This window comes from Chelonoidis abingdonii, chromosome 2 (assembly GCF_003597395.2).
Source record: "Chelonoidis abingdonii isolate Lonesome George chromosome 2, CheloAbing_2.0, whole genome shotgun sequence".
In the NCBI taxonomy this organism is placed as follows: domain Eukaryota; kingdom Metazoa; phylum Chordata; order Testudines; family Testudinidae; genus Chelonoidis; species Chelonoidis abingdonii.
Genome location: NC_133770.1, coordinates 265,316,785 through 265,333,364, shown reverse-complemented (window position 1 = coordinate 265,333,364; position 16,580 = coordinate 265,316,785). Strand labels below are relative to the sequence as shown.

Genomic DNA, 16,580 nt, shown 5'->3' with positions numbered 1-16,580 from the left:
GTATCAGGAAAAAGAACGAGGAATACTTGTGGCACCTTAGAAACTAACAAATTTATTTGGGCATAAGCTTTCATGGGTAAAAACCCACTTCATCAGATGCATGGAGTGGAAAATACAGTGTGTGTTTTATTTTATATACTATTTAAGTTATATCTATATTTTATTTATTTATATATAATTATTGTATAGCTATATATATATAGTATAACACAAAGGTCCATACGATACACACATACACACACACACACACACACACACACGACATGAAAAGATGGGAGTTGCCATACCAGCTCTAATGAGACAATCAGTTAAGGTGGGATGTCAGCAGGAGAAAAAAAGCTTTTGTAGTGATAATCAGGATGGCCCATTTCAAACAGTTGACAAGAAGGTGTGAGTAACAGTAGGGGAGAAAATTTAGTATGGGGAAATAGTCTTTAGTTTGTGTAATGACCCGTCCACTCCCAGTCTTTATTCAAGTCTAATTTAATAGTGTCCAGTTTGCAAATTAATTCCAGTTCTGCAGTTTCTTGTTGGAGTCTCTTTTTGAAGTTTTTTTTTTTGTTGAGGAATTGTGACTTTTAGGTCTGTAATTAAGTGTCCAGGAAGACTGAAGTGTTCTCCAACTGGTTTTTGAATGTTATAATTCTTGAGGTCTGATTTGTGTCCATTTATTCTTTGCATAGAGACTGTCCAGTTTGGCCAATGTACATGACAGAGGGGCATGGCTGGCAGTTGATGGCATATATCACATTGGTACATGTGCAAGTGAACAAGCCCCTGATGGTGTGGCTGTGATTAGGTCCTGTGATGGTGTCTCTTGACTAGATATGTGGACAGAGTTGGCAACGGGCTTTGTTGCAAGGACAGGTTCCTCAGTTAGTGTTTTTGTTGTGTGGTGTGTGCAACCCCCATCTTTTTGTGTGTGTGTGTGTGATTTTCCTACTGTATTTTCCACTCCATGCATCTGATGAAGTGGGGTTTTGCCCACAAAACTTACACCTAAATAAACTTGTTAGTCTCTAAGATGCTACAAGTACTCCTTGTTCTTTTTATTCAAAGTATTACTTGACACCACAGCAGAAATGCATGAGTCCATATGTAGTCTTCCATCATAAGCAGTGTGCATGGGAGAAGTTGCCTTTTTTAAAAGAAAAAAAATGCCATCTTGGCTCTTAATTTAAGAGTGTGATTGTCATAACTTGCGTCAGCACTTTTCCCAATAAACAAAGATTATAGGTCATTTTGTAGAAGAACATTTGAAACAGTAATGGCATTCCAGGGTACATGTTTTTCAGAGTTAGCCGACTTTAGTTGTTCTTAATTCTGCATCAGGAAAATGCGTTCTTTGCAAATATCCACGTTTGTAACAGCATTTAATTGTTTTGTATGAAGTATCAAATGAGAGGCAGGAGTTAATAAATGTTAATACAAGAATTATTCAGCCTGTAAGTTAAATAACTTGGAGCATGGCAACTGGTTTACCTTCTTTATTGCTTAGGAAATTGATTATTCCAAAAGCTCATCTTTTCACAATAAGCCAACCTAACCTATGGCAAGTTCATTATACATAAGAAGTAATTTTGGAAAGAGTCTGGATTGAGTAATTTTATGATCCTGGAATTTAGGACATTGCAAAAGGTAAAATGTTGAGCATTCTTAATTCAACTATCTGAAGAGTAGCTTGATATTGAGAGGAATGTTTGTTCCAATTGACTAATCTTACTGCCTTCTTGGTTAATCTTTCCTGCATGTTTAAGTCTTTACTAACTAAGCTTCTTGGGGCAGGGACTATCTTGGTTCTATGTTTTTACAGCACCTAGCACTATATGGTCCAGGTTTGTGACTAGAAATCCCAGGTGCTACAGTAATATAAATAATAAATAACCCATTCCTACTCCCACTCACACAGACCTGAGAACATAAATGTCTAAATTATGAAATTAGTGGCATTCAGCAGAGATGGGATACTGTTAGGGTTCCGTTAGCTAGCCTTCTTTATTATCTGGGCATTTTTAATATTTACATTTCATTTGTACTTGAATGATAACTGAACTTACTCAAAGGCCATCATGTGAATTACAAAACTTAACATCTCTGTATAATGCAGTTGTTAACTTCATGTGCCTTTATGAAGTTTTTATTTTAAAAAAAATCACGTACATATCATGTAGGACTAATTCAATAGGGCATTGCATTATTAACCACTTGAACATGAGAATATACTCTGAAACCCCATGAAAACAGTGGCAGTGAACAAAGTTCTAGGGAAATAAATCCGCTGTATAGCTTGCTGGACCTCAGCAGCAACACTGATATTATTTCCAGGTAGAAGAGCCTGACAGCCCTCCTAGTTTCAGGTTAGTTTATATGGTACCAACTCACTGTAAAATGGAGGTAGAAATTTGAGAGGGAAATGCGGCAACAATCTTAAAAAATATGTATTGCATATTCTCTTCAGAACCTGGCTGAGCCAAAGTGGTGTTCTTTTTTGTTAAAGAAATAAAGTTAAAACCTGAATCTAAGCTGTACAGGTTTTTTTTCTTTTTAATTCTAGGGAAAACTAGTCATTACACTTTCGCATGTTACATATGCTTTAGTGACTTTTCCTTTGGATTGTGTCTTCAGTGCAAAATTTGAGTTCTTCCTAACCACGTAGCTTTTAAGTTGTAAAAATTTAAAAGGGCCCCACTTTTGTGGGTACTATCACCTGACAGCTACATTTTGGAGTGAATACTTAGAATGCTAGTTAGCTATGAGAAATGCTGAATGATCAACATGATCACCTTCATAGTGTGATTGCTTCTAACACTTGCAAACTATTCTGAAGGCCATACAGCTTGAGGCATTTGAGCCTACCCTTAAATATTTATTTTTTCCATTCCTATTACTGTAACACACTTAATGCTTTTGTATTGCTGATTTATAATTATCTTAGCACCAAAGTGATAAGTGGTGACTGGCTAAGAAGACTATGAAATAAACTAGTTTGTTGGGGAAATGAAGTACCTTAATTATTAAGGTAAATCAACATTTGTTGTAGTAAAGTTGTCCAATATATTCACCCTTATTAGTCGTCTTCAGTACTGACTGACTTCCATACTAAAAACAAATTGGGTGCGGAAAACTTCTTAATGAGTTATTTAACTTAGTGGTGAAAAAGCCAAAATGGTATGCTGAAAACTTAATCTTTTAAAATGAGATATTTTCTGCTTCTTATCGGCCTGGATCCAACTCTCACTAACATCAATGGGAGTTGAATCAGAACTATAGTAAAGTTGAATAAACTGGTGCTACAGTAGTACAGTCAGGTTCGAATAATATGATTTGATGCTTTTAAGTAATGCTCTTGAAATCTAAAATGAAGAATAAAGTATATTATTTTCTCCACAGATACTACTTTCATGTCTGTCAAGCTACTCTAATACACCTGTTTCATAATAGTCATGTAAAAAGTAAAACCCTTCGCATTTTGCTGACAATAAAATAGCCTGGATTTTTGCTTCTCTTTATAAAAGGTCTTATTTATTTAACCGATATAAAAAGATTTAATCTCTAGTTTTTACAAAGGCGATAAATATTCAGTCCAAATTATAATAAAACAACTGGACAAACTTGTTTCTAATATTCTAAACATATATTGTAGAAGAACTTGCCAGGTGTGCTTAACAGTGATGTGCCTACATGTTAAACAGTTCATCTGGAAAAACTCAACTAGGGTGCTTGTAAGCAAGTCTTTGTATTCTGGCCAGATGCTTACAAAGCTCTACAGAAATATTCAATTTCAAAGTTTAATTGTACAAAATCTGTATAAAAAATTGATAGGGGGGCTTGGGAATGATGGGTTATAAGGAGGTTTAGAAAAAACTTCTATTTCGGCAGCTCTTCAATGATGATACGAGAGACAGAATTCCATCCAGTAGAAGCATCACCTCTTGGGTAATCTGCACAAGTACCAACCCAAATAGCAACATCCACCAACCCAGCGCTGATTCCTTCACACAGTCCTTCCACTGTTTAAAGACAAAAGTATCTTATTTCAAATAATCTGTATCACTTATTTCACTGATTTTTTTTTCCCCATATCCTGACTTTCATATAGTTAACATGCCAAAGAACATTAGTTCAGTGCAACTCTGTATAGAAACTCCATTAGTTAGGGTTGCTATGTTGCTACTGTTTAAGTCTTTGCAGGGCAGGGGACATTGTCTTCCAGGGTACCATGGCCTCGGTAGAAACTACCTGCAGCCAAATGTTTTTTAAACCATTATACAAAGTTTTTAAAGTAATTTTATGATCTATAGGACTAGTTTAACCATACACAGTTCCTTATTTCTGTTCACTTTTTCAACAGTCTCCGTTGTAGTGGCAATGCTAATGGGAGACATGAATACAGTGGTAACAAACCCATTCTGATACTTCATGGAAAGGCCTACTATGGCCACACAAATGGGTTTTCATGGATTTTCTTGTTACTGTAGTGACATACTGCTCCAGGGGGAGGAGAGACAGAGAGTCAGAGACCTACTGTCATAGGCAAAAAGCTGAGCTGCTAACTTCCCAATAACCGTAGGCCTGTTACAAGCAGCAGTTGTGTTCCTGTGAAATCTTTTAGCCTATTTGCTGCGCTGTGGTGAATATTCTCTGTGCTACAACATCTGATAAGTTAGATGTTGCAAGCCTTTGGTTTTATATACAATTTCTCTCAGTATATGTTTATAATTCAAGGTATTAAGGGGCCATATGGTGTAGGTATATTTTACTTGTTACTCCCATTTTCCCCATATCATAATCTTTTGATATTGAACAAGAACTGTTGTTCTGATTTGCCCCTTTCTTAGAAGAGGACATCATATAAGATGTGGATAACTAACTGTTCCTGAATATGATTTGGTTTTAGCTTTTAACATGATAGGCCTCACTGGTAAAGATGGGTTTGTGTTGGAAACTCCAGCAGAAATTAGTCTGTCTTCCCAAGAATATTGCATGCAATTCCATACCTGATGCACATAACTGCACAGAAGACAATTAAAAGGTGGTATTCCAGTTTCACCAAAGCACTAGTGCTATTTAGTTATACTGCAGTTGGGCATAGTGTCACACATGCCTTTTTTATCCTAATTTGAAGCAGCAGTAGTTCAAGAGAATCCTATTGAAGCTCAGTGGGTTGGACTGGATAAGGTAAGTCTCTTCATCTCTAACTTCTTGCATTTACATAAAGTATGACTAAAGCTAGTAAAACCATAAAAATGGAGTGGCAGTAAACCCAAATCCACAAGAAAATCTGCTGTTAACTGTATTTTTAATACTGATACTGAATTCCAACAAAGGTGGGAACTAGCACCTGTCTTTCTCTGTCTCCCCTTTATGAACCCTAGACTTCTAAGTGGAGGTCCTTATGAGGTTCCCCGTGTCACTTGTTAACTGCATCCTTATTTTGAACTCCAGTCCTAAGCACGTGGCTTTAACATACGTACCTGAAGAAGTGCGATGTATATTAATAGTTGAATTCAGCTCTGGGCTTCCTTGGTCTAAATAAATTATGGCTTCAATAGGAAGTGGCCCAGAGCATTCGGCTCCATTAAATGTAAAATACCACCGCTGGCAGCATGCATTTTTGCATTTGAGTCGAAGTGATCCACTGAAGAGAACTCTTAGAGCACTGTTAGAGCGCATCTTTGTGAATGTACATTCCTAAGGAAAATAAGAATGAATTGTTGGCTGTGGCTTTTGAACCCACTTCATTAATTCTTTTGAGAATACGTTAATCACCTTCTGTTCTCCCCCTTCATTCCTCTGCTCCTTTTATTAAAAAAACAGCACCTGACAAGTAAGTCGATGCCCGAAAACACTGATCTATGTTTCAAACACCCCAGAGAATGGGGGAATGTTAGGGAATGAGATCCTATATTTTAATATGAGACGATGTATGCTTTCAAGTTAGATATCTAAATATCTATCTATCTACTTTTTTTTCCCACACCCCCCTTCCTTGCAAGTAAGGATAGTGTTACCAGGTGTCTCAAGCCAGTCCATACTCAACACAAAATGTTAGCCAGAAGAGGTTGATGAAAAGATGCGGGATTATCTTGGTGCTGTATAAGGTGGCTAAATTAGTTTTTTTTTTTTAAAAAGTTTTAATAGGGATGATTTATTTAAACCAGATTTTCTAAAATTTAAGTATTTGCTTTTAAAAATTACTTAAAATTATGACATTATTATAATAAAGCCTTCATTAACTATTAATTAAATATTTTAAAGTGATCTTAATATTAAGTTCTACCTGTTTGCTACTGAAGTTTTAAAGAACATCAAACCAGTGGCTCAGCCCATGGACATTAGAGTTTGCTGAGGTGTTAAACCAGCCTGTGACAACAGTAGCCTCTTCTGCGGTTGCAGAGAATTTTTTCTTCATTACAGTTTATTCAACTAGTTCAATGACTTGTTCACTCAAAGTTAAGAAACTGATAGGAAAAGGAAAACAGGTTCCTGCTTTTTCAACTTCCAATCTATGAATATAAACTAGGTGTGAGAGGATGAGATCTCCTAGTTCTAAAATCTTGAAGGACGTGACCAGAAACAATCACTTCATTTACATAAGAACATAAAAACAGCCATACTGGGTCAGACCAAAGGTCCATCAAGCCCAGTATCCTGTCCTCTGACAGTGGCCAATAGAAGGTGCCTCAGAGGGAATGAACAGGTTATCAAGTGATCCATGCCCTGTCACCCAATCCCAGCTTGTGGCAAAGAGAGGCTAGGGACACCATTCCTGCCCATCCTGGCTAATAGCCATTGATGGACCTATATTCCATGAATCTATCTAGCTCCTTTTTGAACACTGTTATAGTATTTGCCTTCACAGCACCCTCTGGCAAGGAGTTCCAGAGATTGACAGTGTGTTGCGTGGAAAAATACTTTCTTGTGCTTGTTTTAAACCTGCTACCTATTAATTTCATTTGGTGGCCCCTTGTTCTTGTATAATAAGGAGTAAATAACACTTCCTTATTTACTTTCTCTATACCACTCATGATTGTAGACCTCTATCATATTCCCCCTTAGTTGCCTCTTTTCCAAGCTGAAAAGTCCCAGTCTTATTAATCTCTCCTCATACAGAAGCCGTTCTGTACCCCTAATAATTTTTGTTGCCCTTTTCTGAACCTTTTCCAATTCCAATATATCTTTTTTGAGATAGGGTGACCACATCTGTACACAGTATTCACGGTGTGGGTGTACCATGGATTTATTTAGAGGCATTATGATACTTTCCATCTTATTATTTATCCCTTTCTTGATGATTCCCAACACTGCACATTGAGTGGATGATTTCAGACAACTATCCACAATTACTCCCAAGATCTTTCTTGAATGGTAACAGCCAGTTTAGACCTCATAATTGTATATGTATAGTTAGGATTATGTTTTCCAATGTGCATTACTTTGCATTTATCAACATTAAATTTCATCTGCCATTTTGTTGCCCAGTCACCCAGTTTTGTGAGATCTTTTTGTAGCTGTCTGCAGTCTGCCTGGGACTTAACTATCTTCAATAGTTTTGTATCATCTGCAAATTTTGCCACCTCACTGTTTACACCTTTTTCCAGATTGTTTATGAAAACAGATGGTCTGCGGGTTACGCAAACCTGACTTATGTAAATCTGCACTTGCAGAAAAAGTTCCATAAGCTAGAAAGTTGTTTTTTTGCGTAATGGTTGGGTATACATTCCTGACTTATGCAAAATTCGAGTTATGCACGGCGTTCCGGAATGGAACGCCTTGCGTAAATTGGGGAGCATCCACATGTTAAATAGGACTGGGCCCAATAAAGATCCCTGGGAGACACCACTATTTACCTCTCTCCATTCTGAAAACTGACCATTTATTCCTACCCTTTGTTTCCTGTCTTTTAACCAGTTACCAAACCATGAGAGAACCTTCCCTCTTATCCCATGACTGCTTATTTTGCTTAAGAGCCTTTGGTGAGAGACCTTGTCAAAATCTTTTTGAAAATCTAAATGGACTGTATCCACTGGCTCTCCTTTGTCTGCATTCTTGTTGACCCCCATCTCCATCAAAGAATTCTAGTAGGGTGGTGAGGCATGGTTTCCCTTTACAAAAACCATGTTGACTATTTCCCAACAAATTATGTTCATCTATGTGTCTGACAATTTTGTTCTTTACAATAGTTTCAACAAGTTTGCCGGTAGAAGTGAGGCTACTGGCCTGTAGTTGCCAGTCACCTCTGGAGCCTTTTTAAAAATTGGTGTCACATTAATTATTCTCCAGTCATTTTGCTACAGAAGCTGATTTAATGATAGGTTCAGATAATCAGGGCGGCTTTAGGAAGCGTGGGCCCATTCAAGCATTTTCGGCGGGGCCTGGCAGGGATGACTAAAAAACCAAAAACTGTCATTTCTTTCATGTATTATTTGCTTCCCTAACATATAAATAATAAATTATATATTATGTACATTGCATCATATGCGTTGATTGCTTATTAATGCCGTCATTTCAATGTGTGGGTCCTGTCACTCCCTGCGGGTGCACATGTGTGATCCAGCTGCTCCTGCCCCCCTCATTGAAGCAGGTGTGCAGGTTACTGCCCTGGGAACTGCAGCAGCAGTGACATGGGCTGACTGGAGGTAGGATCTAGCTGCAGGCAGACAAGGGGTACAGGGCTGCGAGACAGCGGTGTGGGTGGCTGGCTTCAGGCAGGGCGCAGGAATGCAGGGGTTGGGAGGGCTGGAACAGAGGAGTGCGAATCTCTCGGGTTTCAGTCAGGGAGTGCAGCGGGTTGGTGGAGACAGGCAGGGGTTTGGGCTGGTGTGCAGGGCTGTGGCAGGCAGGCTGTGGGGGGGAGCTGGCTGCTGGCTTGAGCAGGGCACAGGGTGTGTGGCAGGGGTGGCTGAGACAGGCAGGGGTTTGGCAGGGGCGGGCTGGCTGTGGCACAGGGTCAGAGCTGGCTGCAGGCGGGGGGGCCAGGGCTGGTGGGGCAGGCAGGGGGTGCAGCAGAGGCAGCTGGACCTGGCCCTTTAAATAGCCCCCAAGCCTCCATTATCCAGGCCCTGGGGTTATTAAAGGCTGGAGCTCCCCTTCTTCTACCCACCCTAACACACTCAAATACCATAGGAAACATACCTGGGCTTGCGGGGCTCCGGCGGCTATTTAAAGGACAGGGTGGCAGAGACAGTTGGAGCCCTGGCCTTTAAATAGCCCCCGGAGCCCCCTACCGCTATCCCAGGGCTTTGGGAGCTATTTAAAGGGCCCAGAGCTCCAGCCGGGAGAGCAGGGCAGCTTGCCATGCTCCGGCCTGGGCCACAGGGCAGCTTGCCGCACTCCAGCCGGGAGAGTGGCGCTGCGGGGCTGCTTTGCCGCGCTCCGGCCGGGGCTCCAGCCGGGGCTGCTTTGCCGCGCTCTGGCCGGGGCTCCAGCCGGGGCTGTGGGGCTGCTTTGCCGCTCTCCGCCTGGGGCTGTGGGGCAGCGTTTCACTCTCCGGTGCGGGGCTCCAGCCCAGAGAGCGGAGCTGCGGGGCTTGCCGCGCACTGGCCAGAGCTCCAGTGGGGAGAGCAGGGCTCTGGGGCAGCCATGCTCCCGGCCGCGCTTTGGTCAGGGGAGCGGGCCATGGAAGACCCTGGAGCAGACCTCAGTCTGCAGTAAGGAAAAAAAAATTTAAAAGAGGCCTAAGGCGCAGGGCCCGATTCCAGGGAATCGGCTGAATCGGCCTAAAGCCGGCCCTGCAGATAATAGTTAGTAGTCCTGCAATTTCACATTTGAATTCCTTCAGAGCTCTTGGTTGAATACCATCAGGTCCTGCAGACTTATTACTGTTTATCAATTTATTCCAAAACCACCTCTGATGACACCTCAATTTGGGATAATTCCTCAGATCTGTCACCCAAAAAGAATGGCTCAGGTTTGGGAATTTCCCTCACATCCTTAACCATGAAGACGGATGCAAAGAATTCATTTAGTTTCTCCACAAAGGGCTTATTGTCTTTGAGTGCTCCTTTAGCATCTCAATCGTCCAGTGGCCCCACTGGTTGTTTAGCAGGCTTTCTGCTTCTGATGTATTTAAAAAAATGTTGCTATTACTTTTGAAGTCTTTGGCTAGCTGTTCTTCAAATTATTTTTTGGTCTTTCTAATTATATTTTTACACTTCATTTGACAGAGTTTATGCTCTTTTCTATTTTCCTCATTAGGATTTATCTTTTTAAAGTTTTTAAAGGATGCCTTTTTGCCTCTCACTGCTTTTTCCTTTCAACTATTTCTTTTGTTTAATAACTCAGTTTTAAATGCAAATCATGTTTTAATAAAAAAAAAAATTTCCTCATGTATCCTCCACATTTTAGTTTTAACTAATAAAATTAAAAAACTGTGTGTATTTTACTTGAAGTCCCATTTCCACTCAAGTCAAGCGTAAAATAAATCACAAGTAAAAAAACCCACAATCACCTACTAAATAAATACACCATTCATTATTTTCTGACCTACAAAATTTAAAAATTTGAATAAATTTTGCAGTATAATTTCTTTAATATAGATAGATGTGGTTAGCAAAAAGAAGTATCAAATTTCATGTAAATGCTACCTTTAGCTGCCAATCAACATGTTTTAATGGTTACCTACTACTGAGAATCAACTTTTCTTTAGAAAAATAACTCAAAAGTATAAATGCAAATCAAGACTCAAATCATTTATTGAAATCAAGGTTTTCTGCATGCTGGTTTAAATCATGATTAAAACTGGTGACTTACAATCAGTCCATCCTATTGCACTACTCTAATGCAAGGAAACAAGGGCTGTGTTTGAAACCTGACTCCCTCCATAATATAATTTTATGATTTCTCTCTTCATCATTTAGGCTTCCTGGATTTAGCAGTCACAAGACACTGTTTTTGTAAAAACTGAAAGACTCTTAATATTGACAGTCTATACAATTTAGTAGAAAACATTTTCAGTTGAATTTTTAAGTGTGCCCCTTCTACCCAATGCTGAATAACTTGCTGATTGGGCCCACTAAGGGGCAGTTCTAAAGTAAATAGAAATTAGATATTTATTGTATCTATTGAATTAGTTCTCACACTTAGGCCTGGTCTACACTGGGGGAGGGGGAGGGAGGGAATCAATCTAAGATACACAATTTCAGCTACGAGAATAGCGTAGCTGAAGTTGACATATCTTAGATCGAATTAAAATTAATTACTTTGTGTCCTAGCGGTGCTGGATCGATGGCCACGGCTCCACCGTCGACTTTGCTTCCACCTCTCTCACTGCTGGAGTTCAGCAGTCGACAGGAGAGTGATCGGGAATTGATTTATTGTATATACACTACACACGATAAATCAATCCCTGATAGATTGATCGCTACCTGCTGATCCGGCGGATAGAGTAGACGTACCCTGTGACTGCAACTGTACTGCTTAAACAAAGTAGGCCTACCAATTTCAAGCTTGACGTATAGGTACTATGCAGTTTGGAATTTTTTTCTTCTTTCTGGCCATCTTGCATACCTATTAATGTCTTGTTTTTTTCTTATTTTAAAATCTCATGCTCAGAGGCCTGCACTAAGGATCACAATATTTTTGTTGAACTGATTAGGACTTGTCAATGCTGCACAAGTCTTGCCAGTAAGTTAGCCAATTACCTCTATAATCCATGCAGCAAAAACCTTGGCTTCCAGTTCTACTGCTTCAAAAGGGAAAATTGAATACAGGTCTGCTGTATGTACCCAGAACAGCCCAGCTCTCTCACCTGCAGCTTTATTACTGAAATGAGCCACCTGGAATGTCCAGTCAGTTATTATGCATAAGAGAAATGGGCCTGAATTAAAACTCTACACGGGATCAACTTTGAATGTTGAAGAAAGTTTCCATCAATGTCTGCTATGGTGTTGCTTTACATCAGACTGCAACATCACGGGTGCTTACTTACTGCAATTTTCCCAAGATCTATGCCATAATTCAGCGCACTCCATGAACACTGTTTAAAGTTGGGTGTCCAAGACTCCTCAATGCTTTCTCGCATACATTCTCCTTTTTCTCCTTTCAACCCATCCCGACCAGGGATTCCAGGTGTCCCAGGAATTCCATTGATGCCAGGGTTTCCATCTCGTCCAGGAACACCACCAGGTCCTTGTAAACACATTCCATTGTACTGAAAAACACAAACTTTTTTTCACACTTTGCTTATTGATTCTAAGGCTTAAAAATAGTGTTGCTTACTTTGTACAAGATAGGAGTCTTTTATAGAGGGCCATGAATATTCCTCTATTAGTGAGGAAAGAGTGGCAAGAAATCACATTGTCTCTCAATACTGAAAATTAAATGAGTATGTTAAAATTGGCAGCTGAGTTTGCTGTTGTTGGGTATCAAAGACAGATGCAGGACGGCAGTTTCATTAATAGAAAATATTAATTTATGTTAACTACAAAACTGCATGGAACAGTGTACAATGTCCCCTACCTTCCAAAAAAGTTTCCCCAGATTACAATATTAATATGATCAGTTGTTGGCCTCAGATTACAATGGTACACTTTGATTTCACATTTGAATAGGGTGACCAGACAGCAAGTGTGAAAAAGCGGGATGGGTGGGGGGTAATAGGACCGTCTCTATAAAATTGGGACATCTGGTCACCCTGCATTTTAAACAACTAGACTATGATATTTAACAGTGTAAACATAACATTTGGGAGAGAGGAAGATGAAACTCAGATGGGGCTATCTCTTCTCTGCCTTAAAGCCCCAAACTATTCTTTGGACCCAGAGCTGTGCAGGGTGGACCCCATGGAGCTCCACCTGTCCCCCACCCACGCAAGCTCCAGGGAATAACTCCAGGGAGGAGACAATTTAGGGGCTGCAGACAAAGCCAGGAGAAGCAGACATAGAAGACGCTGCAACAGGAACCTTCAGACAGTGCTGATATCCACTACATTTTTTTATCTTGAACATTCTTTCCCATCTGCTGACTGGATGCTTAGTCCAATCTTCATCCCCCCATGGAGCCCTGGTCTATGCTACGGGGTTGGGTCGAATTTAGCTGTGTTAGGTTGATTTAAAAATGACTCCGTCCACACAACCAGCCCTGTTCCATTGACCTAAAGGGCTCTTAAAATTGACTTCTGTACTCCTCCCCGACGAGGGGAGTAATACTAAAATCGACCTTGCTGGGTCGAATTTGGGGTAGTGCGGACGCAAATTGACGGTATTGGCCTCTGGCAGCTATCCCAGAGTGCTCCATTGTGACTGCTCTGGACAAACCCCTCATCCCTGGCCCCACCCCAGAGCCCTGACTCCCTCCCAAACCCGCAACCCCCTGCCCCAGCCCTGAGCCCCCTCCTCCATGCTGAACCCCCTCATTCCTGGCCTCACCCCACACCCCTGTGCCCCAGCCCTGACCCCCTTCCACACCTCAAACCCTTCATCCTCCGCTCCTGGGTCACCAGGAAAAAGGTCTGAAAACCAATGATACAGAGCAATATAAACAAGTCATTGTCTGTATGAAATTTTAGTTTGTGCTGACTTCGCTAGTGCTGTTGATGTAGCCTGTTGTAAATCTAGGCAAGTATCTAGATGAGTTGCTGTAGCCCCCTGGAAGACCTCTGCTTACCCACACGGGTATATGTACCCCTGGTTGAGAACTACCACTTTAACTGACCTGGACATTTTAGTTTTCGATTCCACCAGGGGGCAGAGCTAGCCAAAAAGAGGGTGCTCCAAACCGATCTAACATTAAAGAAATTTTGAATATTTCCAGAGAGGGTGGTTTAAACTTTTGCAAACCCAGAAACTCACATATGCAAAAGAATTACATGGGCTTTAGTCTCCTCTTCAGCCAAACCGATCTGTACTCACCAGATCAATTATTTTCACATATAGTATGCTGCTTTTGAAGTGGAATGAGCATATCGTCGTAAAATGACAATGTTGTGTCTGTTGAAGCAAGGCGGCCCCTTGCCATGTTTTTGGTTCTATTTTTGAAGGGGCCTGTGTCAAAGTTATTTTAGCTGACACAGTTAGCATACATCTACTTAAGTATGTTTCCTTCGCTTCCACCAATTTATCTGAGTTATAGATCTCAGCCAGCCAAGGCTGAAAAGCAGGATGCAGTGCCAGGCAAATATTCAAGATGAGAGACACACAAATATCTGTTCATACAGAAAACTTAAGATGTGGGATTCGCTCTTTTAATTTCCCATAACCTCAGATTCATTATTCCTTATTTTTTTTATATAAAAAATGTCCTACAATGAAAGTGAGATGGCACCAAAGCTGTGTTGAATACAGGTGGGTTTAGGAGTGAAACTAGTGATAGCCCTCAAACTGAAGTACATTTGAAGGGTATGATCTAGGTACATCTGCTGACAATGCCGTCTACATACCAAAAACAGCAGCATCCTCTCCATCCTAAAAAAATATAGTTGTTAGTGAATACATGTGGGAGATCCCTGCAAAGACTTACCTTTGGCTGGAGGGAAGAAAAATCCATACCATTGGTTTTCTATGGCTCTATAGCCTTCAGTGCATTTGTAGTTGCAATGAAACAGCATCCAGAAATGTGCCATGTATAAGTACCAGTGTGAATTTGTTTACACAGAGGAAAGTGGGATTTAATAAAATGAGAGTTTTTCAGTGCTTGTGGCTCTTTAGTTTAAAAGTAACCTTTTTTTTATCTTGTCCTTTATTTACTATTCTAGTTTAGTTAATCAGGGCTTAAAATTTTCAGTTTTGCGAAGGTGATGTTTTAGTAAGGAAAGACAGCAGTTCACAGTTCACTCTTTTTTATTGAAACAATCCAGCCACATTAACTTGGCCTTGCTTCCTCATGCGGACATGACTGGAGAGAAGAGTATGTATTACTTTAACCACAGACTCCCGACTCTGCTATGTAAAAATCTGAGGAACATAATCTGCATCTGGAAAGAAATAGCTTCCATGAAAACAAATCCATTCTAAACATTTCCCTGAATCATCACAATTAGTGAGCAATAAGATGTAGAAAAGAAGATAAATCAAATTACTCAGCCTTCTTCCAAAAATGACCCAGCATAACTGAGACTATGGTCAGATCTTCAAGTTACAACTGGGTTTCAGAAAGGAGAACTGTCCTGGCTGGCAGAAAGGAGCTGTTCTCCCAACAATAGACAGAGACTGGCCCCTAAAGACTGCACTAGCCTCTTCCTGGGCTAAAGCAAAGGAGAGGATTGGGTGGTTCCAACCCTTTGAACGAAAAAGCAGCAGGGAAGATTCTCCAGCAACTCCTCACTTGCTACTGTCATCTCAAATCCACAACATCACTCCCAACCCTGTCCAGCAGCTCCCCCCACATCAGACCCCTCTGTCCCCAGGCCCCCAGTCCAGTCCTCCTAACCCCTCTGCAGGCCCCCTCTGCCCCATCATCTACTCCTAGCCCCCTCTGCTCTGTCCCTCTCTCCCGAGCCCTTGCTCCAGACTCCTCCATTCCCATCCCCTATTGCCGAGGCGCGCCCGGCGCGGGCAGACTCACCAAGTCCACCACCTCCCTCTGGCGCAGCGGCTTCTGCTTCCCCTTTGGGCTCTCGGAGTCCCCGAGCGGCGGCGCAACCAGCAGCAGCGCGACCAGGAGCAACGAGGCGGAGGCGGCAGCGGCGGGCGGAGAGCGCATGGTGCGGGGCTGCCGAGGGCGCGGGGCCGGGCTGGCTGGGAGCGGAGCGAGCCGGAGGGGGGCGGGGGTTAGTCAGTGTCTGCAGCGCCCCGCAGCAGCGCGCTGGATAAATGAGCCTTTCACAGCCCCGAGCCCGAGCTCCCTCCCTGGGGACGGCTGGAATTTCCATCCTCTAACCGGGCAGCAACTCCCAGCCTGAGCCGTCCGGCCACAGCCACAGGCCCGCTGGGCTTCCCGCCCCCGCATTCCCGCCAGCCTCAGGCACCCGCGGGACAAGTGTGCTGGGGCTGTGTGCCCTGGCCCTTAGCACCGGCAACATCCCATCTGTGCCCCCGGCCCTTAGCACTGGCACCGCACAACCATGCCGTCCGCGCCCCCGGCCCTTAGCACCGGCACCGCGCAACCATCCGGTCCGCGCCCCCGGCCCTTAGCACCGGCACCGCGCAACCGTCCGGTCCGCGCCCCCAGCCCTTAGCACCGGCACCGCACAACCGTCCCATCTGTGCCCCCGGCCCTTAGCACCGGCACCGCGCAACCGTCCCATCCGCGCCCCGGCCCTTAGCACCGGCAACATCCTGTCTGTGCCCCCGGCCCTTAGCACCGGCACCGCACGACCGTCCCGTCTGTGCCCCCGGCCCTTAGCACCGGCACCGCGCAACCGTCCCGTCTGTGCCCCCGGCCCTTAGCACCGGCAACATCCCATCTGTGCCCCTGACCCTTAGCACCGGCACCACACAACTGTCCTGTCTGTGCCTCCGCCCTTAGCACCGGCACCGCGCAACCGTCCCGTCCGCGCCCCCGGCCCTTAGCACCGGCACCGCGCAACCGTCCCGTCCGCGCCCCGGCCCTTAGCACCGGCAACATCCTGTCTGTGCCCCCGGCCCTTAGCACCGGCACCGCATGACCATCCCGTCTGTGCCCCCGGCCCTTAGCACCGGCAC

The 16,580-nt window shown here is 42.8% G+C and overlaps 1 protein-coding gene across 1 annotated transcript; it reads right to left on the bottom strand.

The window, feature by feature from the left end:
• Window positions 1-3,193: 3,193 nt before the first annotated feature.
• CTHRC1 (collagen triple helix repeat containing 1) lies at window positions 3,194-15,639 on the bottom strand. The gene is made up of 4 exons (XM_032772343.2): window positions 15,502-15,639; window positions 11,930-12,151; window positions 5,475-5,691; window positions 3,194-4,010 (listed from the first exon to the last, which is right to left on the bottom strand). The coding sequence occupies exons 1-4, from the start codon at window positions 15,637-15,639 to the stop codon at window positions 3,868-3,870; spliced, it is 720 nt and encodes a 239-aa protein (XP_032628234.1). The 3' UTR covers window positions 3,194-3,867.
• Window positions 15,640-16,580: the final 941 nt, after the last annotated feature.

Excerpts from the sequence above, each read along its gene's own strand:
- CTHRC1 (XM_032772343.2), bottom strand. The coding sequence starts at position 15,639 with ATGCGCTCTCCGCCCGCCGCTGCCGCCTCCGCCTCGTTGCTCCTGGTC. Across the intron at positions 12,152-15,501 it reads AGAGGGAGGTGGTGGACTTG|TACAATGGAATGTGTTTACA; the intron begins GTGAGTCTGCCC and ends TGTGTTTTTCAG. Across the intron at positions 5,692-11,929 it reads TAGATCTTGGGAAAATTGCA|GAATGTACATTCACAAAGAT; the intron begins GTAAGTAAGCAC and ends TATTTTCCTTAG.